The sequence below is a fragment of the Culex quinquefasciatus genome, chromosome 2 (genome assembly GCF_015732765.1).
Source record: "Culex quinquefasciatus strain JHB chromosome 2, VPISU_Cqui_1.0_pri_paternal, whole genome shotgun sequence".
NCBI lineage: Eukaryota > Metazoa > Arthropoda > Insecta > Diptera > Culicidae > Culex > Culex quinquefasciatus.
The window spans coordinates 58056579-58083072 of NC_051862.1; the positions used below are offsets into that span (position 1 = coordinate 58056579).

Sequence of the window (26494 nt, forward strand, 5' to 3'; positions counted from 1 at the left end):
GAATTTCATTGAAAAGCGAGATTAAGATTGTAATATTTCTGTTTTGCTTGCTGTTTACTTCCAGATAAAGTTCCTGAAGACCAAAGAGGGCACCGCCATGGTCCAGATGGGAGATGCCATCGCCGTGGAACGCAGCATCCAGCACTTGAACAACATTCCAATCGGCAACGATGGCAGCAAAATTCAGATCGCGTAAGTTTTCCCCTCGAAATTTTATGGTAATGACTTGAAATTAAACTCTTTCATCCTTTTTCGGCAGATTTTCCAAGCAGAACTACTTGTCCGAGTCCACCAACCCGTACACCCTGCCGGACAACTCGATCAGCTTCAAGGACTACAGCGCCTCCAAGAACAACCGCTTCCTGTCGCTGACCCAGGCCAGCAAAAATCGCATCCAGCCACCGAGCAAGGTTCGTCGCTAGCTCTATCCCACTCTCGTTCAAATCTCTTACGCTTGCATCTCCCCCTTTCCGCAGATCCTCCACTTCTTCAACACCCCGCCCGGCATGTCCGAGGACCAGCTGCTGCAGGCGTTCACCAGCAAGGACTGCCACCCGGCCCAGGTGCGGATGTTCCCGCTCAAGTCGGAACGCTCCTCGTCCGGCCTCGTCGAGTTCCCCAGCGTGTCGCTCGCGGTGGCCGCCATCATGAAGTGCAACCACAGCGCGATCGACCACAAAGGTAAGGCGAAGGCTTACCGCAAAAATCGCCTTTTTTTTTCATTTTTTGATGATTAAAAAGCATTGGAAAGAAAGACATACTCTTAAATTAAAAAAAATAGGATTGAGTTCGACTTGTTTTATGTGACTTTGCCAATGTTTTTAAAAAGGTATTTTTTTAAGGTTAAACTTTGGCTGTGTGTTTTACTAATATTTTCTATTTTTTAAGTAAAAAGAAGTATGCAGTAATTTTTGTAGTCTCCCAGACTACGCCTCTACACTTTTTTTTACAATTCAAATGATTGTGCCATTCTAGAGCAGAAAATGTGAAAACAAGCAATTTGGTGCCTTGGGCAAAGCTGCAGGTATGGATAAGGACTACACTGAAAAAAATATAAACGTTAAAATTTTTTTGATAATTTTTAGTTTCACTTTTTGTCACTAAAACTTGATTTGCAAAAAAAAAAAAACACTGTTTTTATTTTTTATATTTTATGATATGTTTTAGGAGACACCTAATGCCAACTTTTCAGAAATTTCCAGAACGGGAAAAAAATCTTTGACCGAATTACGAATTTTTGAATCAATTTTGATTTTTTCATAAAATCGAGGGCCATACATTCAATATTACGCTCTTTTGAAATGTTAGTCTTACTTTAATTTTAACATTGAAAATCGGACCATTAGTTGCAGTGTTATCGACATCAGAAAATGGTGGGTAGTTTGGGTGAGACTTAGAAAACATCAATTTTCCTGTTTTTAAACATTTGCATGGCAAAGTCTCGGCAACTAAGGGTCGTATCAACAAAGTTCAAAAAAAGCAAAATATAGAGAATTTTCTCACCCAAGTAGCACACTTTGTTCGCCAAAAGATTTCCGAACTTATTGTTGAACTCATTTACTATGTTTTCCCAACGTCCCTGAGAACTCTTGAACGCTGGGAAAAGCGCACGTTTTTCTGTTGTTGAACATCTCTTAACCTGTTAGAAATGTTGGTTAATTAAATTTTACAGCGAACGTCATACTTGCATAGAGAACGTTTGTTGAACATGTCATAAGAACTCTTGAATATAAGATGCTGAACCGGGTTGGATAACGTCGTTAGAACCGTTTAACAACATTCTGCCTTTAAGATTCAGGAGAAAGTAAGGCAAACGTTTTTATAACCGTTCAAGAACATATCGTGGCAGACAAGAATGTTAAACAGGCTTTTCATAAAATATGTCCAAGGTGTTCGCACAAAAGTTTTTTTTTCTTAATTTAATCCTTTATTTGTGAGTAATGGCGCTTTACGATACATTAACTACTAGTTTTTTGTAATTAATTAGTTTGAACAGGGATACGCCATTTATGAATGATAATAATATGAATGATGTATAATACAAAAATATCAACCATAAAAAATCATTCAATTTCATAATTTTGCCTTTGGGGATTTTTTTTTCAATTGTGTTTGAGTGCTAATTAAACATCGCTTGCTACTACTACTCTACTACTGATGCTGGTTCCCGGTGCTGCATTTTCAGTTCTCCTTTTTGATGAAGAATGCTCAGGGCAAGTATCGAACCCAAGATCACTCCAAATGTCAAGTCCGGGCGCGCGTCTGCTTCTTTCCGCGAGGGGTTATGTTGGATGAGCAGGCCTAAACGTCAATAAGAAGTCTGCGGTCATCTAGATTTTACCAAGTTCACCAACAGTTTGCCAAAACTCCTTTCGAACATAAGCTGTTTCTATTTTTAGAACTATCCTTGCTTGTTTCGTCAACATGTTCTTGCTCGGTTTTTAAAACACGAACGCGAACTACACATAAACAACTTGTTTACGTGAAATCCCAGCCGAAGCCAAAGGTCAAATCTACTATGTTATCACGTTTAGCAAACTGAAATGAAACATCATGTCTACAAATGTTATTTTGCTTTTCGAGTTCTACAAGCATGTTTCATTGAGGTCAGAATAAACTTCAAAATGAACTATTCGTAATCCGTTGCTAGATTTGGCACTTGTGTTAAACAGCCATGTTGAATAATGGTTTTTTGATCAAAATGTGAACAATTGACCAAATTTTTTACACTTGTTCAATAATTAACGAATAAAAACACTTATGCAGCAATTGTTCAACAAAAATAAAGAGCGATGTTTTTCTTGCTACTTGGGCAGCTTTTCAAAAATATTTTTTTCAGAAGTGGGCAAACATGGGCACTAATTTACAAAAATGCGACTATTTTCAAAAAAGTTGCTATAACTTGAAAACGGTGCTCTTTATCAAAATTTTGCTTCAGTACTTTTTGATTTCAAATTTTTACATAGAAAAATGAATTAAATTTTGTGCAGCAATTCTCGATTTTTCCAAAAAAACATATTGATACACTTGCCCCACCTGGACAAGGTTTTTGCTCTCAACAAAAATAGAAAAGTTGGCATTTAATGTCTGCTAAAACATATCAGAAAATTTAAAAAAATAGTGATTTTGAAAATCAGTTTTAGTGACAAAAAGCCTTAAATTGAAAATCACCAAAAATTTTTAGTTTGAATATTTTTTCAGAAAAGTACTTATCTAAACCTACAACTTTGCCCAAGACTTTTGGGAAATTGGACGAGCTTTTTGGTAAAAATATTTCCGAGACTGAAAAATCAAGTCTGCCATTTGGAAAAAGCCAAAAACCATCAAAAAGCCTACTTTTTCAACATTTTCATATTTAAAACCGCTGTATCTTCCCAAGAATTGGACATAGGACAATAGTCAATACGGAAACCTTTATGTAAAATTGTCTGACTCGATTCCCACTATCGTTTTTCGAAAATTTTGGCGTTTAGACCACTTTTCAAAATTTGTTTTACTAAAACACTTGTCCACTTCCCTACAACTTTGTCTTTGACCACTTTTTGGTACGATGCAACGGCCTCGAGATACAGTAATTTTTGAATTACAAAATACAAAAATATTTAAGTAACTTACGCCCTTCTCAAGTGTTATTTTCACAAAAATGACTTATATACTGCCCCTGATCGCATAAATTTCCCATATGCATTTTCATCAATTTCGAGTTATTGATGCAGTTTTGTTCAAAATTGTGTGCTCTTTCAAAAGAGCCTATAACATCCAGTACTTTGTTCTAGAAATCAGGAGGAAATCTTGTTTTTTCGCGAAAATTTAACACGTAGCCTTATGTATGGGACAAACTTCTAATGCGTTTTCTCAGCCTGCTGTTTTGCAAATGTTATTTTCACAAAAATTGATTATATAGGCCTAGGATGACATGTCTACAAAGTTACATTGAAATCGGAGAGGGTCGGGTACAAAAGTACCAGAAAAATTCCTGATTTTGAGCTGGAATTGCTCGTACATGCTTTTTGTGTGCATGTTTTCTCATGCAATATTACATACTTTTGCTCACAAAGGTGATGTGCATACTTTTACATGCGATTTTACATGGGAATTTTTACTGTTAAGCTTTGGTTGATTTGTACCGTTAAAATTGTTTGTTGATTTGAAGATCTCGGATCCATAAAGCTCATAGCTGAAAATATGTTTGTATGATTTAACAGGATGTGTTACGTAACATATCCATAAATGGGGGAGGAATACTCGGAGCTCTTTTGCTCTAAATTCTGCTGGTTGACGCTGAATTATCATGCGTCTCCATCGATCATTTGCTATCGAATTCAATCTAATGGAGACGCTTGGCCATAGTTTATGGTTGATTCAACATTCAACATTATATCTTTTTGCTCCCACTTTCTCTCGTCAGGCACAAAGTTCCCGTTCATCATGAAGCTGTGCTTTTCCTCGTCCAAGACGATGAACGGCGCGTGGAACAACGAGAACATCGAGAACATCAACACGATCCCGGTCGTAAGCGGGGGCGTCCCGATGGCCTCCTCCTCCGTGTCCGCCGTCTCGGTCCAGCAGCAGCAGCAACAGCAGCAGGTGCAGTCCATTGGGGTCGTACAGGGGAAGCAGGATGACGAACCAATGTAAATTCTTCGTCCACGATCGCGCTTTAAATTTTGGCGTAACGGTGTGCGTGTGTGTGTCTGTGATTAGCCAGAGTCCAAAAACAGCGAGCGTAATCAGCCACCACCACCACTGAGAATGAAATGGGGAAGCGGGGGCGGTAGAGAGCCCCTGTCTTCTTCAAACCCCACCATCAGAAGCAGATTCGATAACCGTTTAATGATGATCATCACCTAAATCTTACTTTTATCAGCAACAAAAAAAAAAGTGGTTCATTAACGTCCGACTCAACACAATATCGATATCGCGTAAAATTTGTACAGATTTTTTGGCCGGAGATGCAAAACCAACAAACAACATTAGTCACCGTAGAAATTTTGAGATTTGCATTTCCCTTTATTCTCGTAAAACTTTTGATTTTCCTTCATAATTACAAAACAATTCAGCTTCCTTTAAAGCGCTAGAAGAAGAAGCAATTAGAGAAGAAGTAAAAAAAACACAAGCAGTGAAGAACATTGAAAAAGACATTATTTATTGCTTAGGATATAAGGAAACTCTTACACACACTCGTAGAAGTTTAGGAAAACACACACACACTCTTTCTTTCTTTTCATACATTTTCAACTGTTTGAGTTTAGTAAAGCGCGCGCGTGCGCGATTCAGCGAGAGTCTTTAACTTTGTTTTCACTTCTTTTAATTGGACAGCGCGCGCAGATTTGTGTAGATAACGTGAGAATAAGAGAAGCAGCTTAAAACAATTGGAAAATCGCAAAAATAAGAAGAAAACTGAATTTGTTGAACTATTTTAAATAAATTGAAAGCAAACATCGTAGTGAAATTAGTTTCAAATTGTATATTAAAGCGAGTGTAAGCAAGCGGAGCAGAAAAAGAAGAAAAATGGAGAAAAATTCAAATTGAAAAACCTTTAGGTTTAGCTGAAACTAAGTTAGTTAATGGAAACGAAGCAAACAAACAAACAAAAAAAAACTTGTATAGAATCGTTTTTATTTTTAGTTATCTTTACTTCCCAAAAAAGAAAAAAAAACAAACAATCATCACCGTTGAAATGACAAACACGAGACACACTCTTACACACATACATAAACATAAACATGATTACACACTCACAAGTGTATAGTAAATATTAGAAGAAATGAGGAAAAAATACAATTAACACTTCCACACTACCACCACAACCACAATTACATGCATGAAAAAAAAAAATGAATCGATGAAACAGTTTCATCCCATCGAAGAAGAGAAAAAATACAACAACAAAAACATTAAACAACACACCACCACCACCTACACTATTGTTTTTTTCGTTTCTAACGCTATAGGTTGTCCCCTTAGTTAGTTGTTTTGTTGTTGAAAATGAAACAAAAACGGCTATAAAAGATAAAAGCTAAAAAACAAACGTCATCTAGGCAAGCTCTTTCAAATTTATTCAACAAAAAAAATAAAAACAAACATTAATTAAATTGTAATACTACTTAGTTGGTAAGGTTTAGCTCATTTTTGTAAATTTTTATACAAAGTAACGTAAGCGAACGCGAGAGAGAGAGAGCGAGAGAAAAGAAAAACCAGAGAGTGAGAGCGAAAAGTTAGGCGAAATGACAAAGAGAAAAAAAGTGAGTCTAGTTTTGTTTATGTTATAGAATTTTTTTTCCTAAAATAACCTTTCTTTCCCTCTCTCAATCAAACCTTTAATGCTTTTGTCTTACGTAAGAGACCGATCTTCCACCTTAAGCGCGCGAGAAAAAAAAACAATCGCGCGTAATTGTTTTTAGTTGTTTACAAGTTAAGTTTTTTTCTTGCTTTCAGTTTTTTTGTTTTTTTATTTTATTTCTACTATTACACACAGATTTAATCTAGCTTTAGTTGTTCGAGGCGCGCGAGATTTTTCACAATCAACGTTTTGCGCGAGCAAGCAAGCAAGCAAGCAAAAGCCAAAAAGAAGCAAATGAACACGATGCAGCGAAAACAGAAAGAAAAAAGTAAGTGAGAGTCGAGAAATAAAGAGAAACAAAGCCGTTTTAAGGATGTCAAACTGAACTGTCGACAGACGTTGTGAAAATGATTGTGAAAGCTGTGTCCACCCTTTTTTCTCTCCCCGCCCAAGGTTCTTCCCGTTTCGGTTCGAGTTTTTTTTCCTGGATGAATTGGGTTGCGTTTTGGCGGGAAAATCAGTTTCTTGATTTTATTTTTCTTCTAACATTATTTTTTTCATCAAAAATCACTCAAAATTTCGGTTTTTCAAGACTTGAAGCAAATTATATTAAACGTAGAATTTTGAAGATTGTTTTCAAATCAAATCAAATCAAATCAAATTTTTTAAATTTAATCATTTGAAAATTCGCCGATGTGTCGTCCAAGCTAGGATGCTAACATGTGGACTTGATTTGTGTGTTTATTTGTTATAGCTTTTTCAAGCAAGAGCAAACAATTGACCAGTTTGTTAATAGATTTTTTTTCTTCAACAAACTTTCCAAATTCGTCGACGTGCCTTACAAGCCGAGATGCTGGGAAACTTTGCTGTTTATTGTAGTGACTCAATTTTTTCCAAACTCCACAGAATACTCTTAATAAATTTTGGGGTTCATTCAAACAAAATTTGAGCTATTTTTACAATAAATTTAACTGGAAAAAATCCATAAAACTCGTTCAGGTAAGGTTTGACAAAATCAAAGTAAAAATAATTCGTTAGTGAACTATTTCCATGCAAAAAAGTGCATTTTTAGAATTCGTTGACGTGCCACCCACGTAGTGATGTTATAACGAGCACTCAATTTGTGTAGAGTTTGTCAAATTTATTCATGACAATAGCTCCAAATTACAAACCTATCCCTGAGTTATTTTAATGTGTGGCCTTTATGACTTGCATTGTGTCGAGCAACAATATTATTTTGATTAAATTGATTTAAAATCTGGGTAAATTTTACAGGAACTTTGAGGGAATTGAAAATCTACTGATCTCATTTCAGAATAGGGTCAGTTTTGGTAAAATCAGAGTGAAAATAACATAACAATATAATACCGAACGAAGCAATCTTCTGCTAAATTTCTATTACATATAACGAATTCGTCGACGACGTGCCGCCCAAGCAATGAAGTTGAGGAAACAAAAATTAAAATAAATCAGAAAGGTTAGATTTTGTTATGAAAACAGCAAAAAATTACACACTTATTTTGTAAATTTTGGCCAATTTATAAAAAATCTGTCGATGATGTGCCACCAAATCTTGACTGCTATGAAATGGTGCTTCCTGTTGTGTGATATGTTCACTATAGACTTTGCATATCGGACACGATTTTTCAAAATAATTCAGTTTTGAGTCATTTTTATGCATATTTTGTCGATATTTGACATTTGCAAGCTGTGCTTGAACTGAATGTTTCGATATTTGTCGACGTGCCTCCCGAGCTACAACGACATGAAATGGTCTGTTTGTTTCACAATTTTCCAAAAGGAAATAAAATCAAGCTGATTTTCGCAGAAATTGCAACCCAACCCCATTTGTTTCCGTTTTGTTTGGAGTTTTCGTTCGTTCGTTTCGATCTTTTTGTGCCCTTATTTTTCTTCGTTTAGAAGCAACATATCCCACTCACAAAACTCACGGCGATTCCGTGCATCAAAGCATGGAATCGTCCCCAAACATACACTAACTAATTTAGTCTACAAAATAAATTCAAGAAAGAATAAGTCAAACGGAGCAAACCACGCTAAATCTTTAGCATAATTACCAAGCAGAGAGAAGATGATGCATATACATATATTTACAATTTGTCAGATTGAACAAAAGGAAAACAAAATCTTAAAATAATTGTATAAAGAACAGAAAAAATAATCAATAATGTATGGTGGTCCAATGTTGAAATATCATTTTATTATTATTGAGACAGATATTGCGCTGCGCGATTAAGCGCGCAGTGGAGAAAAAATAACCATTACCAACTAAAGAAGAAAAAATAACTCTAGCTAAAACATGAAGAAACAGTTTATTAACAACCAAACAAAACAAAAAAAAGTAACAAATCTCTATTCTTCTCTTCTCGGTGCCGCGCACTTGAGAAGTTCTATACAGCTTCCGGGGCGGAGGCGGAAGAGAAGAGGAAAACACACACAAATATCTTAGTAGAAAAAAATGGCTGAACAAAAATCAACCAACCGATATCATTCTCCCCTCCTCACTGAGAAGAAGAGGAAGAAGCGAATAAGCAACAAGTAAATGCAAAATCAGAAAAAACGCATATTTAAATCAATTATTAGTTTAAAGTGGCAATCATGTATTTTTAATCAGAAACGACCCTTTCCACTCCCACTTTCCCACAAACTTGACGTTGTTAGTCCCCCCCCTCTTCTCTCACTGTATAGATTCAATAATCCCCCTCAAACAGACAAAAAACAAAATATCGATTTATTATCAAAAGGCTGTGGATGTGTAATATCTTAAAACAATGTTTTTGTTATGTATGTGCGTAAGAACGATGACTGTGTGTGGTGCAGCGAACCAATTGTAGCGAAAATGAAACTCCGTTGAAACAAAAAAAGAAAGTTCACATGCGAAGCACCCCTCTCATTTGTTAATCACTCGTTTTCACTTCTTAAATTAAGCAAGCTGGCGTTTTGTTATATTGCATTAAGGTTAAAAAAATCAAGAAAGTAAAAGAGGCGCTAACTAGAGAATAGACAGAGAATTACAAGAAGAAAAAAACGACAGACTTGAAGAAGAAAACACTGCAAACCTTGCAAGACTTGTGCATAAAAATAATATCGACACCGGAAAAGCAATCAGAGACATAAAAAATACTAAAATTTGTGTAACACAGTATCAATACGTAGTAGCTAAATATCATGAAACATGTTGCTCAATGAATTTTCCGTTCGTTTGGCTTTCTGCGTTCAAGTAATGTGTTGATTTTTATCAGTGTGGATCGCTATTGATAATGGGTCGATACATATGGGAGAACCAAGTAATTTTAAACACGTAAAATCTTTTTATTTTCTTTAACACTATGTGCAATATAAAGAGGGAGAAACAATGTGAAATGTCCTTAACTTAAATTGTCAAAAATAACCTTCATTTGATTTGTTAAAAAATACTTTCTTTAAATTAGCCTTCCCTGTTTATTAAGAGAAATATGATTCATTCTAAGAATCATCTCTGCGGTAAACACAACGCAGTAGGGCTGGTCGCTACAATTTAAGAAACGTGCTTCGGACCCATTCATGGGATTGGCAGCGTCTGTGTTGGATTAGATTTCCAATATGAGTTACTTTTGCCTGACATAATAATATTCATAAAATTTTCTACACTTGTCGATGTGCCACCTAAGCTGCGAAGTTGTGAAGTGGATAATAATTGATATTTTCTCAGCTTTGGATGCAAGAAACACAATTAATCCCTTGAATTTCAACACGATTTTGATAAACAAAAAGTGTTGCATAAAATTCAGCAATACCAAATAAGTTGAAAATCTGGCAACAGTGTCAAATGTTTCAAAGATGGCGAATTTTTCAAAACAATTTTAGGTCCTTACGTAGAAAATTTTAATAAAATAACATTCAGATCCATAATTTTGTATGTTTGATAGGTATTTGGGAAAAAACTTTATCAAATCATTAAAAATCTGGCAACACTGCTATAATATTTTGACCATTAGAAAACATTTTTAAAACTTTTCGATTATTTGAACTTTGAATTTGCAAATTTTCTGTACAATTTTTCTCAGTAAAATTCAAATTTCTTATCTTGGGTAATTCAGACCTTTGTTGATTTTGTTGATTTGGCAACACTGTGATTTAAAATATCTTTACTAACGTGCAATTTACCTTTTAAACGTTGTTAATTTTCAAGAAAATTTTATTGACAGATTTTTTGGAAAATCTTTCCGATACATAAATTTTGCAATTATGGCAACACTGCAATGGCATTTTGAAAACTTTTCGAGATTTTCAAACATTCCAAATGATTTTGATCGAAAATGAGTATTATTCCCACATAATTTGATAGCCAATTGAAAAATAATTCTGATGAAACATAACAAAAAATATTCAAAACCTTTTCTATTCGTCGACGTGCCACCTGAGCTACGACGTTGTGAAGTTGTCCGTTTTTAATGTGAAATGGACTGGATATTAAACATTTTATTTTATTTTCAATCTAGGCCATTTTACATTGTTGCCCTAACAAAGTTTAGCTAGTTCAAACAATTTCTGCTTTGTTTCATCCCTTATGATACTGAAACATCCACTTACCGTCAATATTTATCATTTCCCAGAGCAAGTCGATGTTAGCTTGATTGCAAATATCTTAAACTTGACTCTCCCCGCGCAAACATGGTTGCAAACCGGCTAAAATTCTACAATATACCAAGCAGAAACCAAGAGTTGCTCCCGTAAGAGCAAGCTTACGACACTGAGAAAAAAAGTTTAAAGCAAAACTTTTTAAAGAGAAAGTTACATAGCAAATGAAGATAAAAAAATGAAATCTACTGTACTTCCCACCTAACTATACACTCTACTTAAAGGAGAGAAAAAGAAAAACAACCATTACAAATCAAAGAAACAAAAAACAAAACTAAAGTAAAAACAACCACGAAATCGTTTACTCTATAAGATATAAACAGCAAAAGATTAGGGCGGTAGTTTTTAAGACGAGGAAAATCACGCTATTTTGACCATCTCTTTGTTTCCCCACCCCCACATATTCCCACCCTAGAGCGGGAAAGCTTGCATCTGTTTTTGATTTGCAGTGTCCGACCCCCTCCTCCCTCACCTCTTTTCGTAAGATGAAGTTTTTAAGGAGGAGCAGCAGCATTCTGTCTGTGTGTGCGTGTTTAAACATTAATAACTATGCGATAGTCAGACATCAATTAGTGAGGAAAAACGAGCGAAGCAGCAGTGTGTGTGTGCAAGTTACACGCTCACACACTGGAATAAACGACAATATTGAGGTTATGCTAAACATATCTGTTTTTCCCTAGGACGCGATTTCTCTTAGTTACGAACGCAAAACATGACAAAATTACAAACACACACGTTTTAAGTAGCTTGAAGAGTTGAGAGCACGCAAACTTTAAAGAAAAGAGAGAGACAGCTAAATCAGAGTCAGTCGGTGAGAGATAATCAGTGTTTTAGTTGTGTTGGACAGGACCCGAACGGAGATAATAAGCGAGAGAATCTTTTTTGGATTTAATTAAGTAATTTAAAGTGGATAAAATATTTACTAAAAGGGAAAGAAGAAGAAAGTAAAACAATGAAACGACCCAACTCTAGTGTAAATTTAGAAGTATCACATAAAACAAACATTTAAAACAAAAACCGTACTTTAAACAAGTGAAAGTAGAAAGTAGTTCATATTTTAGCTAAATTTGACCGAAAAGAAAAATCGGGGATCCAAGCATGCTGCGTGGGCGGTCCTTTCCGCGACATACTTCGATCAGTAAACAGAGTCGAATGGCATCTTTCTAGAGCAAAGTCAAATTATATCCTACTCCCCCCAGAACAAAAAAAAATGAACAGAACAAGTCGTGCAGCATGAAATAAGAGGAAAAAACAAACAAGTATTCATTCTAAATGTTTCAAACCCGTATATTTAATGTATTAGAGAAAGCAAACAACAACATCAAACTAACCATTGTAGAGCATCTAGTTTTCTCTCAGATTCAGCGAATACATAACAGCCAGCGCGAGAAGAATTTTGAAAAAAGAACCGACAAAGGACGAAAACGATACGAAAAACTGCACCCAACCGAAACAAAAACAAACCCATTTCACTGACGGAGACCAAAAACCACGAGAGAAAAAAGTCGCCGCAGCGCACTAAAAACAACAACAGTGCGAGCTCTACCGAAGAAATATACTAAACGAGAGAGAGAGAGAGAAATAAACAACAGCAAGCAAACAAACAAACAAAAAGGTATAGAGAAACGTGAAAGGCAAGTGTCAATTATTTATATAAATATGTGCCTATAGAGAAGAACACAAACAAACAACTTACGATAACCGTGAAATTTTAAGAAACAAGAGAGAAGAAGCCAACCCGAGTTAGCGAAATTGTGAAATGCCAAGCAAAACCCAAAACGATGTCAGTCCAGCGCAGATTTTATCCCCGCCCACTTTGGTTCGGCTTGACTCCACCCCCCACCCACCAGAAACGGGTTGCTCCTCCGAAGCTCCGCCCATCGAAAGAAAGCAAAACAAAACTATCTGTCAATTTCTCACCCAGCCGATATCCCTTCGTTTCCCCTCTCCCAACGAGGCTGCTATGATTTCTGTCACTACTACCACACTGTCCGCTCGCCTCCTTTGATGAGCCGCGCTTTGCGTGAGTCTCACCAATACGCACTCACTCGCGCAAATGCGCCCACTCACCTTTGCGTTGTTCCTTTTCGAGGTTATGTGCCAAACACAGTAAATAAAACTAGAAAAACGAACGAACAACTCTAAACAAAGAAAACAAAGGAGGAAATAAAATGAGAAACATGAAAATTAATGACAACAAACAACAAAAAAAAGGTAAAATGAGAAAATTTTAAAAACCAATTACTAGCGACCAAAGTATTGAATAAAAGCTTTTTAAAATTCAAAACAAAACCGTGCTTGTTAGTTGCTGTTTTTGTCCTGGTTGAAAAGTTTACAAACAAAAACGAATCAATACAAAACAGCACGCAAACACACACACTCACACAAAGTGACAGCTTCCAGAGTACGCGCAAACACCTATCAGTGCTGCGCTACAACGTAAACACACCACCGGATTTCCTCCTCCCTCCTCTCACCAATACATGCGAACAAAGGAAACGTCAGTCATACTACACGCTCACACACACCCCCGCACACGGAGAGAAATTTAACGCAAGCAAATCAAAAGAACGCATTTGACAACGAATTTTTTGCTTGTTTTCCTTTTTAAACTCAGATTGGTATTTAACTGCAATGGATGCTATATTTGACGCGCTTGTCGCGCGGCAAAGTTGTTGATTTTGTTTTGTTTTACGATTCTTTAAAAAGGGAGAAATAACACACAACCAAACACAAACACTGGAAATAAATCTCTATGAGCGAAGGTCAAACACACGAACACAAAAAACAGCAAGACACTGCGCAAAACACTGGCTCAACACACTGGAAAGCGACAGGAAAGGGATGGGTTGGACAGTAAAAAGGGTGAAAATTGGAGCAAACAAGACACACGAACACAGAAACACACACGCGTTGACACACTTGAGACACACCAAACACACACTTACAGAACAACACGAATACTACCAACATACATACAAACACACATGTGACATTAAGATGCATACAATGTGAGGAAGGCTAGGTAAATTAGAACTAAACATATCGTTTGCAAAAAAGAGAATATAACAACAACAACAACAACAATCTTACATATAATTAGTAGAGAATAATGTGCGATCAAAAGAAAAACACAAAGACAAAGGTGAACCCAACACATTTGTGAGAGAATAATCGTAGGAAATTTTTGTGGTAATCGCTGCTGCAGATTGCTGCTAGAGCAATCTCAATACTTACCCAGTAATAAGCAAACCGCTATACATCTAGAGAAAACGTACTTGTAAAACGATTATGTCAAAACAAAGCAAACAATGCTAATCAATTGTAAGATTAAATGTCACTACACTATATACTAAAAAAACGAATACTAAATACATGAATAAATTACACTGATAAGCTGTATCCACCAACATTTACAAAACAAGTTAATACACGTAAACAAATACACACATACAATTACAACATAAACACTAATACAAGTACAGATACAACAACACATACACAAAAGGTGTGTGCACACAAACACATGAAAGCAAATACACACGTTCAGACAGAGCACGCTCTGGAGAAGCAAAACAAGCATAAACAAACAAACAAACAAAACATGAAAAGCAAACCGCAAACCACAACATCATTTTTCTCCTCTTCTCTCTCCACCCACAGCAATTAGAGACAAAAAGAAACAGTAAACAAAAGAAGTTGTACGGAAGCAAATACCAACATTAGCGCAAAAACAGCAAAAAAATCACATCTCTTATTAATGAAAAATACAGCATAAAAAAACATGAAAACATTTGAAAAACAAACAAAAAATCAATAAAAATACATGAAAAAACGAAGAAAAACAAAAAACAACCCTATTCTAGATATGGATTAATTACTACATGTAAACAATACATTAATACACATATATACATTTAGACACAGAAGAAAAACACAAAAAAAACTTGTTTTCATCACTCTCTCCCCCCGCCAAATACAAAACGCCTCTCTCATACAAACTCTCCACCTCTCTTCCTCAGCAAACAGCAACAACATCAACAACAACAGTAACAGCAAACAGCAGGTTTCGACACAGCAGGCTGAGAGGGGTTGAAAATTATGTCTCACAAACTGTCAAAAAAAAAACTTCAGCCCCCAACCCCAAAACTCTGCCTCAGCTCTCACTCATCTTCTTATTCTTCTTTGTCACCACCACCACCACCACCACAATCAACCAAGCAACCACGTCGTTTCAACTCTTTCAAAACAACAAACACATCAACAACTACAACGAAAGCACCAACAAAGCAGCACCTTTTACTACTCTAAGGCAAGGATCGGTTTTCTCGAAGTAGGCGGTTTGGCTTGTTTTCCTCAAGTTTTCCTCTAAGATTTGGTCGCGAAGGAGACGCTCGGTGGTTTGTGTCCGTGTCGACTAGTGGAGGAGTTTGGTTTGGTTTGAAGGACCGGGCGTCTCCACTGATTTGATTTGATCGGTAGGTTTTTGCTCTCTCTCTCTTACATTTATCGAGCAGGTTTTGGAAGCGAAAGGATGGTGAGTACTTAAATTCTGCAGGGTAGTTGGTTTGAAATGGTAAGTATTTATTTTTTCGACATTTCATTCATTACAGTCCGGACTCGATAAACCAAATTATCACAACATACTTTAAAAACCATTACAGTTAGGCTCTTTCGAAAAATAACGTAATATCAATAGATATTATGTATATTCTTTTTCTTAAACTTTTACGTCTTTAACCGATCTATATAATGTATTCTGAGTAGTTTAAAATGTTTTTTTAAACAAATGTTTTAATTTGCAATGGTCGACATAAATGGTAATTATTTGGATTTTCTTTCAAAAGCCCAATGGACAACTCTGGAGTTTCTAAGTGAAAAAAAAAAAATTGCGTGAGTTGAGAAATATTTGTGATTTTTAAATTCGCTTCTTTTAATTTATGTGGATCTATTTTCAGCATTTCTATCAAGCTCCCTTTTTCAAAATGATTATAAACATTTGCATTTTTGTAGATAAATGATATTTGTTTCCATTTTGACCAGTTAAATTAATCATGAATCATGGAGGCATTTTTTTCAGAGAATCAAAATTACAATTGACATACAATTTGTTTAAACAATCAACACACAATCACTACAATGGCTTTATCATAAAGAAATTCTGCAGCAACTCGAGAAAAGGGCGGATAAGCATTTGTGATAACTTTTGATATTTTGATTTAAGTATTTTTCTTATTATTTTTTTGAGCTACATATAGCTACACTCAAAGTTTCGAATTTGCAATTGAAAAAAAACTTCACAATATTTTTGAAATCTTCGTCACATTCAGAACGATTTTGAGAAAAAAAAACATCAATTTTTGATTAAGAAAAAAGTGTCATTTAGAAAAAATATTCAAGATGCATACTTAATTTCCTTTAACAACGTCTAATAGCAATTCCCTACGAAAACAGCATTAATTAAAAAAAAAGTTGTTCCTTGGTCGAAATAATTTGACCCATATTTTTTGAACGGTCCTTAGGGCAACCTACGCCAAGTTAAGGTGGTCCGAAAACCAAATTTTTTATCACTCCGTACCATTTTAATCGATTTTACTGCCCCTGATCGCATAAATGTCCCATATGCATTTTCATCGATTTAGAGTTTTTGATGCAGTTTGGTGCAAAATCGAGTACTCTTTCAAAAGAGCCTATAACATCCAGTACTTAGTTCTAGAAATCAGGAGGAAATCCAGTTTTTTCGCAAAACCTTAACACGTAGCCTTATGTATGGGACAAACTTCAAATGCGTTTTTCTCAGCTTGCTGTTTTTGCATATGGGACATTTATGCGAACATGGGCAGTTTAGCTCTCTTGGAAGCAACATAAAGGTGATTAATTGGACTTTAAGAGAAAAATAATTTGAAGTTTCAAAAATCCAGTCTAATATTTGAAAAGATCGTATGAAAATTTGAAACGCGGTTTTGGATGTCTCGGGACCTAACATCCTATGCCTGAAAATATTGTTTTAGGATTCCTCGGACAATTTTACATAGTATGTTTCAAAATGTCCGGGACCGTGGTGTAGGGGTAAGCGTGGTTGCCTCTCACCCAGTCGGCCTGGATTCGATTCCAGATGGTCCAGATGGTGGCATTTTTCGAGACGAGATTTGTCTGACCTCGCCTTCCGTCGGACGGGAAAGTAAATGTTGGCCCCGGTCTAACCTAGAGGGTCCTGCCTCGGTGAAGTTGCTGGTAGGCAGTTGAACTAACAATCCAAAGGTCGTCAGTTTGAATCCCGGGGTGGATGGAGGACCGACCAAGGAACCGCCAGAAAAAAATTTAGCCCGATAAGACAACTGTTTTTGCCGAATTTCCGGAAGGAATTGCTGCTAACAAAGATTGAACATGGGTAATATCATTCCTGGGATACCCAAGCAGCGCTCAATTTTGAAATCGACGTCGTCGTGCTATCTTGTCGCACCCGCCATTTTGACGTTCCGAGAAAAACGCGTTTTAATGTTTGACCTTGAATATTCAAAAACGAGAGCACGCAATGTAAACAATAACAAACACGTTTTGTTTGGCTCACCATTCTGTGCATTGTCCCAATGTTTGGTTGAAGTTGGTTGCTAAGTCCTGAGTTATAATTACAAATGTTTACGGTAGTCTAAGCGTACGTGCGACAAACGCATCCTGACTTTCCTGGCCTGAAATCCCTTTGGCCTTTTGTCGCACTTACATCAATTTTCATGGAGTGACAAGATAGCACGACAAGATTGAAACTACTATCATATGTAAAGTGACAAAAATGCACGGAGTTTTTTCGGTTTTTATTGAATATCTCAGGATTGACATCGAATTTTGGGGATCTGTGAAGGTCAAAAGGTGAGGCATTGTGAGCTGCACAAAATGGCGTTCTTAACTCAATTTGGCCCAAAATGCACGTACGACAAGTTAGCACGATGGCGACGAAATGCCGATATCTCAGAAACTAATGATCCGATTTTCAATGGCAAACAATGGGTCTTTCGGGAAATTTTGAGATCAGCGTTTCAAAATGGCATAATGTAGAGAACTGATCAATCAAAATTCTACGCTTTAGCTAAATGATGTTTACGCATGAAATAGGCACATTAGGTTTTTTTTGGGGGGTACGTTTTTGCTCTGGAAACCCTCAAGTTAAGAGGCAGTATTTGTAAATTTTGCTCGGTTTGTTCTAGAGGTCGTATCGAGGTGCTCCGATTTGGATGAAACTTTCAGCGTTTGTTTGTCTATACATGAGATGAACTCATGTCAAATATGAGCCCTCTACGACAATGGGAAGTGGGGTAAAACGGGCTTTGAAGTTTGAGGTCCAAAAAACCTAAAAAATATTAAAATTGCTCGCATTTGCGTAAAACTTCATTAATTCAAACTCTCTTAGATGCATTCGAAAGGTCTTTTGAAGCCCTTCAAAATGTGCTATAGACATCCAGGATTAGTTCGACTTTTTCTCTTAGCTTTTGCAAATTACCCCACTTTCAATCAAATTTACAACTCCAATACTTCTAACTTACGTGAAATTGTCCGAGGATTCCGAATATGACAAAATTGAGACCAAAAAGGGCCGCTATGGCGGCCTACATGGCAAAAACTAACGTTGTAAAATGTTTGTTCTAGAAAAATCGAAAAACTATGAGAAAAACTGCGATTGGCCAAAAAGTTAACACCGTAGACTTATAGTCCATGTAATTACCTATGTTTTGACCTATGGGAGTATGGGTGTTGGAGGCTGTTGCAAAAAGATATTAAGGTTTAAAAAAATCCATTTTTGACAGTAATTTGCAAAAGCTAAGAGAAAAAGTCGAACCAATCCTGGATGTCTATAGCACATTTTGAAGGGCTTCAAAAGACCTTTTGAATGCATCTAAGAGAGTTGGAATTGTGAAGTTTTACATGGCTTGCAATTCCGTGCACAGGTTTTGAACCTCAAAGCCCGTTTTGCCCACTTGAAATATGTCAGAGGGCTCATATTTGGCATGAGTTCATCTCATGTACAGACAAACAAACGCTGAAAGTTTCATCCAAATCGGAGCACCTCGATACGACCTGTTACACATTGGTGAAAAACTCGCTCTTAAGATCCTATTTTTATGCGATAAATTTATCAAATTCGATTTCCTAAGACAATTTTAGTATAGAAAATATAGGAAAATGTATATTGTTTCAGTTAAACGCATATTTTTTTTTTTTATCTCCGGCTGCTTTAAAAAAATAAGATCGTGAGATGTTTCATGAAAATCAAATCGGAATCGGGGCATTTTTTAACGATTTCGTGTGATTAGCCAATAGTTTCCATAATCCGTTGCACACTTTAGTTCAAAGAGATGGTTTACTGATTTCTTGGTAAATCTATTCTAAAATCGAGCCTAACTCTGAAGAACTGAAAATACAAATTTACGACACCGTGTGTCAATTTTCACGCCTCAGTCTCGCGATGGCGGCATCCACAAACGGAAGGAAACTGTCGGATGCGCGAGCGCTGAAATTAACATATTTCTTTGCACCGTTTGCATGATAAGTGGCTGAGGAACGATAAAACCAGCACTTCCAGAAGCCGATAATTGCCCACGCCGAACGCGTTTTACGGCATTGCAAAACTGCTGCTACCAGGTCGTTTGGGCGACATTTTTACGCTCGTTTGCAACTGCTTAGTACACGATTGTGTAGTACGTACAGTACACCTATTAAGGGAGTACAATCAAACGTGTTGATTTGCTGTGTTAAACAGTCAACCGACGCAGTTATGGAATTTAATTTGCGCACTCGATGAGCTTCTTGAATTGCGATCGAAGCAAAACAAAATATCACACGGAGAGTCAGGGCAAGACAAATCCAGCTTTGTTTTGCTACTGAATTCTTTGTTGATATTGCTGAAATAAATGAGTTTTTTATCTTTTGTTCAAAAATCTGTTACGAGGGGGAGGGGAAGTTTCTTAATGATTTCAAATTTCTAAGTAATCCAACTAGTGGAAATACAGTGATTTGCAATGGCTTGTCCCTCCGTGCACACGTGTTTTTGCAGCATCGTGGAAAAGTTTGTATTATTTGAAATACTTAGCTGCCAAGGTGTAGACATTTTTTTGCTTTGAAATGTCTTTATTTTATTGTTTTTTTTTTTGTTCTTAATTCCAATTCATCTCTGACGACCCATAGATGACGAAACACGAAAAGAAATTATCGTGTGTCAACTATGTGGGACATTCTCCGACACCTTCTGTGTCGGTTAATGGAAGACCCCTAAAAAGCTAGTTCAACCAAATATTACACTTAGAATGAATGGCCCTTAGCTTCTTCACCTCCTTTCCCCTTATAACTGCCAGCGCCCTGTCTGGATCTATCCATCATGTGACAAAAGGTTTGAAAAAACTGTTGTCGCGATCTTCAATTCTGTCTCTCCTCTTTCTGTCCTAGGTTAGCTTAATATTTCTCGCCGCAAATTGCCAATATAAGCAAATAATTATAATTGACTTCCGGTGATCAAAACAATATTGTACATTAATTTATTGGAAAGGTCTTTTGATTACGCATCTAACGATGGGTCGCATGATTGATCAGAACATCTTTTTCATCAAAATATCTGAGATACTACTTCAAAAAAGAGTATAATGAACACTTAAGTGCTCACAACTTTTGATAGGGCATTTCTTCAATCTTTTAGGCGCGTTGAAGTGGTCTTTTGATTACTTATCTTACATCGTGTTGCATGCAAGGTTACCAAATCTGAACAGAAAAAAATCTGGCAAAAAATCTGGAAAAAATCTGGCAAGCCACTTTTCTCAAAGTAATTAGCAATTTTGTGTTCAAAAACAGTGTATTTTCACTTTTTATACATTATAGATTCACAAAATAAACAAAATGCACAAATAAAACAATTTGAGGAAGAATAGAAAATTATTTTTTTCTAATCGGCACTCAAAAAATCTGGCAATGCCAAATTTATCTGGCAACCTTGCACCCTGGTTGCATGGTAGATCCGGCAACGTTTTCACCAAAATATCTGAGATCTTGCCTCAAAAAGTATATAAATAACACTTAAGTGCTTATAACTTTTGATAGGATTGTCAGATCTTCAGTGTTTTGGACTCGTTAGAAAAATGTATATCATGACGGGTTTTCTTGCAAAACCACCCTTTTACAGTCTCCCGGACTTTAGTCAAAATCTTTTTTTTAGCATAACTTTTGAAGTACTTAACTAAACTTTACAATTTTCAATAGAGACTTACGGGACCCCAGGACGGATCGAATGAGACTAAAACAGACAAAATCGGTTGAGCCAGTGCCAAGATAATCCAGTGCATTTTTTTTAATCAACATCCCACCACACACACACAGACATTTGCTCAGAATTTGATTCTGAGTCGATATGTATACGTAAAGGTGGGTCTAGGACAGTGTTTCTCAACCTTTGCGATCCATTCCCCTTGACTGATTTGCAAGAACTTCATTCCCCCTTTTTTAATTTACTGGTACCAATGCACAAACATAATTATTTTTTTAGGTTTGTAAAAATTACAGTTTTCATAACATAAAAAAAACTATAGAAGGTATTTGAAAACGTTTTATTTTAATTAAAAAAATGAAAAGCCACTATTCTGAGCTTCTTTTCGTTTAAATTACAATTAAAAAATACAATTATAAAATATGTACAATTATTAAACAAAATTAATAATTATCTGCGGCAAAAGATAGATTACTCTTAAAAATGTAAAGAATTCAAACAAACTTAAATAATATTTGAAAAACTTTTTGTCAACTACCAATTATTTAAAAAAAAACATTCTTGTTAAAAAGTGTACAAAAATCTCACAGAAACCAGCAAATCTGTCCCAAAAAATCTGCTTGAGTCCAAAAATACAAATACCTCAGAAATATTAAAAAAATCATTTTATTGTTTCAAGAAATGTCAAAATTCACAGAAATTGAAACTTTAATAACTATTTTTTGCGAAAAAACAAATATTGTTACTACTAATCAAAGAAACTGAAAGTTGCAAAGAATGATTCAAATAATGATTCAAGACATTGAATTTCTATTGAACCCTCATTCCCCCTAGAATGGCCAAATTCCAGGGGGAATTTCTCACCGGTTGAGAAACACTGGTCTAGGAGGTCAAACAAGGAAGTTCATTTTTGAGTGATTTTATATCCTTTCCTCAGTGAGGAAGGCAAAAACACCAAAAAAGTATGTTAATTGACTTTGATAGCGCTGCTCTGATAGGTTTGAGATTTTCCGCAAAATGAAGTACAAATTAAATACGTACGGAATGGTTTAGAATCAAACTGACCATGGTAGAAGTACTCAAAGTACCTCAAGAAGAACTTTTCATAACATTTTGAAGGTTTAAAAGTTAGTTAACTATTATTAGAAAATGTTGATGAAAGGCATTATTTCAAACTCCTCAAAGTGTCATGATTTTCTCAATGAACATAATTTTTAATCGGAAAATGGAATACATTTTCGGATTCTTTGGACAATTTTCCACTAGGAGAAGATAAACTAATTTTGTAAATATTAAATAATATGTGTTTATGAAACAAAATTAAAAAAAAACTCCAAATTTATAAACATTTCAATTGAACAAATTTCATATGAAATGTTGTTGTGATTCATCGAATTCATTTAAAATGTAATATAAATCGATAATTTATGAACAATACTAGATTTAACAATTTCAGGCACAATTCCGACTTTTAACAACTTTACCTAAAATTTATATGTATTTTGTTAAAGCCTTAAAACTTAGTTAACTTAATATAAACATTGATTTTTCTTGAAAACTATATTATCAACTTTAGTGATGGTTCATTTAACGTAAAATGAAGTTTGCACACTATAATCTGATTTTATCAAGAAAAACTATGACTATCAAAGTCAGGAATTTCAAATGATTTTTAACGTGCATTTTTCTGAGCATTATAGAAAAATAACTTTTCAAGAAATAGTGCATGAACTTTGTGTGGCCTACCCAGTACATGTTTAAAAATAATTATCTTGAAAAAAATTTCAGTTGGGAAATATTCCAAAAATAAATTGAAATTTTCAAACAATTTTAGGTATGTTTTAAGACTTTGCTCTACATGGATGATTTCGAAGAATAATAGTTGTTTATTTTAGAACGATCGAACAAAATTATTCCACAATCAAGCATCTTTAACTTTTCACGCTCCTGTACTTATGAGTGGCATGACGAAATAACGTCTGCTTGTTTAAAATATCTCGATTGATGATCTCCTTCGGGCAAACAACTATCCCTCCCTCATTTATCAATTTAGATATCACGTGACATATAAGTGGTACCCTACAGCATTACAATTAATCAGTCTTACAATAAAGTATCTTATCTTATTTAAAATAAAAAAAGGAAACGATTGGAACCCGTTAATGCCGTATGTATTTCATTAAATATTTTAATATAATTGGAATTATTTATATATTTTAAATCAATAATGGTTTTAATAAGGGGCAGATCCAAAGTCAAATTAAATACATACTTTCTAAGAATACAATAAAATCATTAAGTTTGCAGTCTAGCCTAGTTTATCTGTTGTAAACCAGCAGCAACCAGTCTTATCTTACAATCGCTAGACACACCTTTCAGTTCCACCCGTTTACACCGCTTCCGATGCTGACAGGTTACCTGAAGCACATTGCGAAATCAGCAACTTCACGCTGGCATTACAAATGAGCCCAAAGCTGCAAACACGACCATTTGCATTGGTATTTCGCGACACCGAGAAAACTGCAAGCGCCGCCAATAAAGTGCAGTGCAATGGTGTTGCACTTTTGCCCTGGTATTAAACCGTAACGCCTGACGGGCCCCTGCTTTTGATTGGTCAAAAACCGGATATCAAGCTGGTGTAGGTGAAGCCATCGCTCACACGTGCCGCAAAGTGGCCGAAATTTCCCTGTGTTGGTAAGTCGACGCGCCGCGCTGCACCGTCTGCAAAAAGATACGGCGATTTATCTTTGGAGATGGCGGTGTAAGTGTTTGGACGAACCCACCACCAAATCAGCTGTGTGCGTGCGTACGTGACGGGTAAAATTTCTTTCGGCTAAAACCGCCACAGCCACTCTTGAATGAACGAGCTACGATGAGTTGCATCAGCCACAGCACGCGATGGATAAAGCTTTGACGTCATCGCAGCGAGTGAAACCCGAAGCAGGCGACGACGACGCCGCCGACTGCCGACCAGTTTGACATTTATCGTCGATGGTGGTGATTGAAAGGAGAGTGTTTTTGCTTGAATATTAGAAGTTTTGAGGTCAATTTGCGGTGAGAAATCATTGAAAGAGGCAGTAGAACAAACAACTCATCGTTGGAAGGACTGGTGCTAAGAATTCAAGTAAGAAAAAAACTGCAGACCATCTAAACAACGTGGAGAAACGCAGGTCGTAAAACGTCACGCTGTCCACTCAACACAACGAGCACGTTCCTAGTATGTGTGCTTGTCGAGTAGACGTTCGAGCCGCCAGCAAAACAAAAGAAGTCGTATAAAATTAGTCGTGCTGTACATTTTTCATCAATCGGACGTTCTTCCTACGATACGGAACATTTCTCTTACTCAAAACGGGGCCAAGTTGGAAAGCATTTTCCATCAACCACCAGAACAATACTGCCGAAGCATTGACGGATCTTTTCCGCAAAGATAACAGTGAAGCATTGGTTTGGCGGATCACAATCCGCAAGTGACGTGTAACAAGTGTTACGAAAAAGCAAACGATATCAACAGGTGTCAGTACGCAACGTACTGAGTAAAAAGCGGATTGTCGCAGAGAATCACACAACTTTCGAGCTTAATCATCAGAATGGTTACCAACAGGTAGGATCACCTGCATCTTTCATCCATCCATCCAAAAATTTAAACCAAGTTACATCACCGTTGGCGAAACCGAGAAGTGCGATCGTTTTTCAAAAGGAACCCCAGATCGGTCACGTTCAGTGCCACCAGATTGCATGACAGCGCAAATTGTTGCACGTTGGAATGTTTTTGCCATTGCTCGCAAACAGCCTCCTGGATGACCGATAATTACGCGAAATATCCATCCTTCGGCGATACCTGGCGACGCATTGACCTCCAATGTTGCGGTGAATGTCAAATTAGTTTACTTCTAAATATATAACGTCTCATGAGAGTCACGAGCGCGCGGAGCGGATTCGGACAGAGTTTGATGTGGGACCGGTTACGTTTCGTTTTTAACTCGGAGATATCGTAAACAAATGGCTGCATGTAGCACGTTAGATATCGGGTCTGCAGAGAGTTTGCTAGGTTGTTTAGGTTTGGTGGAATATACCATCACATTTGTCTGTTTAGCATGTGCTGTTTGGATTACGCGATATCGAGAAACACGAACATGTCGACGAATTGTACATAGCTATGTGCGATGAGGGGGGTGTGTCCGTTAGAGAATGTGTTCAAAAGTTTTATTCGTATTAGTTAAATAGCTATAAGGGTTAAAATTCTAGAGTGAATTTTCAAAACAACATATGAGGCTTAGGTTTCCTATGCAGATAGGACCTTTTGAAAATTTAATCTTGAATTGATGTAATAGTTAGGAATAAATGCAAACCTCACAAGAATTAGACTAAGACTTGTGTTCAAATCTCAGTGAATGCTGATAGTGGTTTCCATGAGCAAAGCAAAGCAATCCACTTTAACGACCCCCGGGTCTTTTGTGGGCTCTGTTGCAAGTTTCTGCTCATTTCTAGGCGTCCGAAGGTTATGTGTGGTGAGTCACCCAAAACCTCTTTTACGCAAATGGACCGACGTTTGACTTCCCCATCCGATAGAAGGCCAGGAGGATAAGGCGGGAATCGAACCCGCGCCCCATAGCATCTTAGGGATCGGCAGCCAAAGCCGCTAACCACCGCGCCACGAGGCCCTCTGAGCCATAATAGGGAATTAGATTAGACCAGATAGATCAGAGTTTGGCTAAACAATGATACTTCAATTAAACTGTTTACTATGTATAGTCAGTCCAAAGAACTCCGTGCCATTTCAACCGATTTTAGCTCTCTTGGATTCAAATGAAAGGTGTTTGATTAGGCTTTTAAATATAGTTTGAAGCTTCTAAAATCTATTCTGATATTTGAAAATAAATCATTTTTATTTGATAAAACTGCGTTAATATTAAATTATAATTGTTCAAGTGATGATTCATAGTTTTTGGGTCCAAAATGTTTGAATCCACAAGGCCATTGCAAATATTTATTTGATTTTATGTCCCTCGACTATGACCAAAGTCGAGGGGGAGCAAAAAAAAAGAAATTACAAGGCATATTTTCAACATTTAAATGTAAAAAGTGTTTTATAAATGCATTTTACACCTGTCTGCAAGCATAAAATTTCAAAATGTCTAAATCAGGGGAGCCCTACCTTTTGGCCCTGCGGGCCACATCTGATTTTTCTAAAGCAGGGGCGGGCCGGAACTAATGTTGTTAAAAATTAAAGAAAGTAAACATTTTTCCATATATTGTTTTTAATCGGTTGATTCAAATAAACAAATTTATAAACTAATGTGGCAAATAAGATTCAAATATCTTGATTTTAA

General features: G+C 36.3%; 1 protein-coding gene across 14 annotated transcripts in view; it reads left to right on the forward strand.

The window, feature by feature from the left end:
* LOC6052855 (heterogeneous nuclear ribonucleoprotein L) overlaps window positions 1-14666 on the forward strand; it is a 357965-nt gene extending 343299 nt beyond the window's left edge. For all 14 annotated transcript variants that reach the window (XM_038253811.1, XM_038253810.1, XM_038253809.1 and 11 more), the window contains 4 exons: window positions 65-192; window positions 260-410; window positions 477-681; window positions 4409-14666. In XM_038253811.1, the coding sequence (XP_038109739.1) occupies window positions 65-192; window positions 260-410; window positions 477-681; window positions 4409-4638 (714 nt within the window). In that variant the 3' untranslated portion in view covers window positions 4639-14666. The remainder of the gene's footprint in view (window positions 1-64; window positions 193-259; window positions 411-476; window positions 682-4408) is intronic.
* The last annotated feature ends 11828 nt before the right edge of the window (window positions 14667-26494 follow it).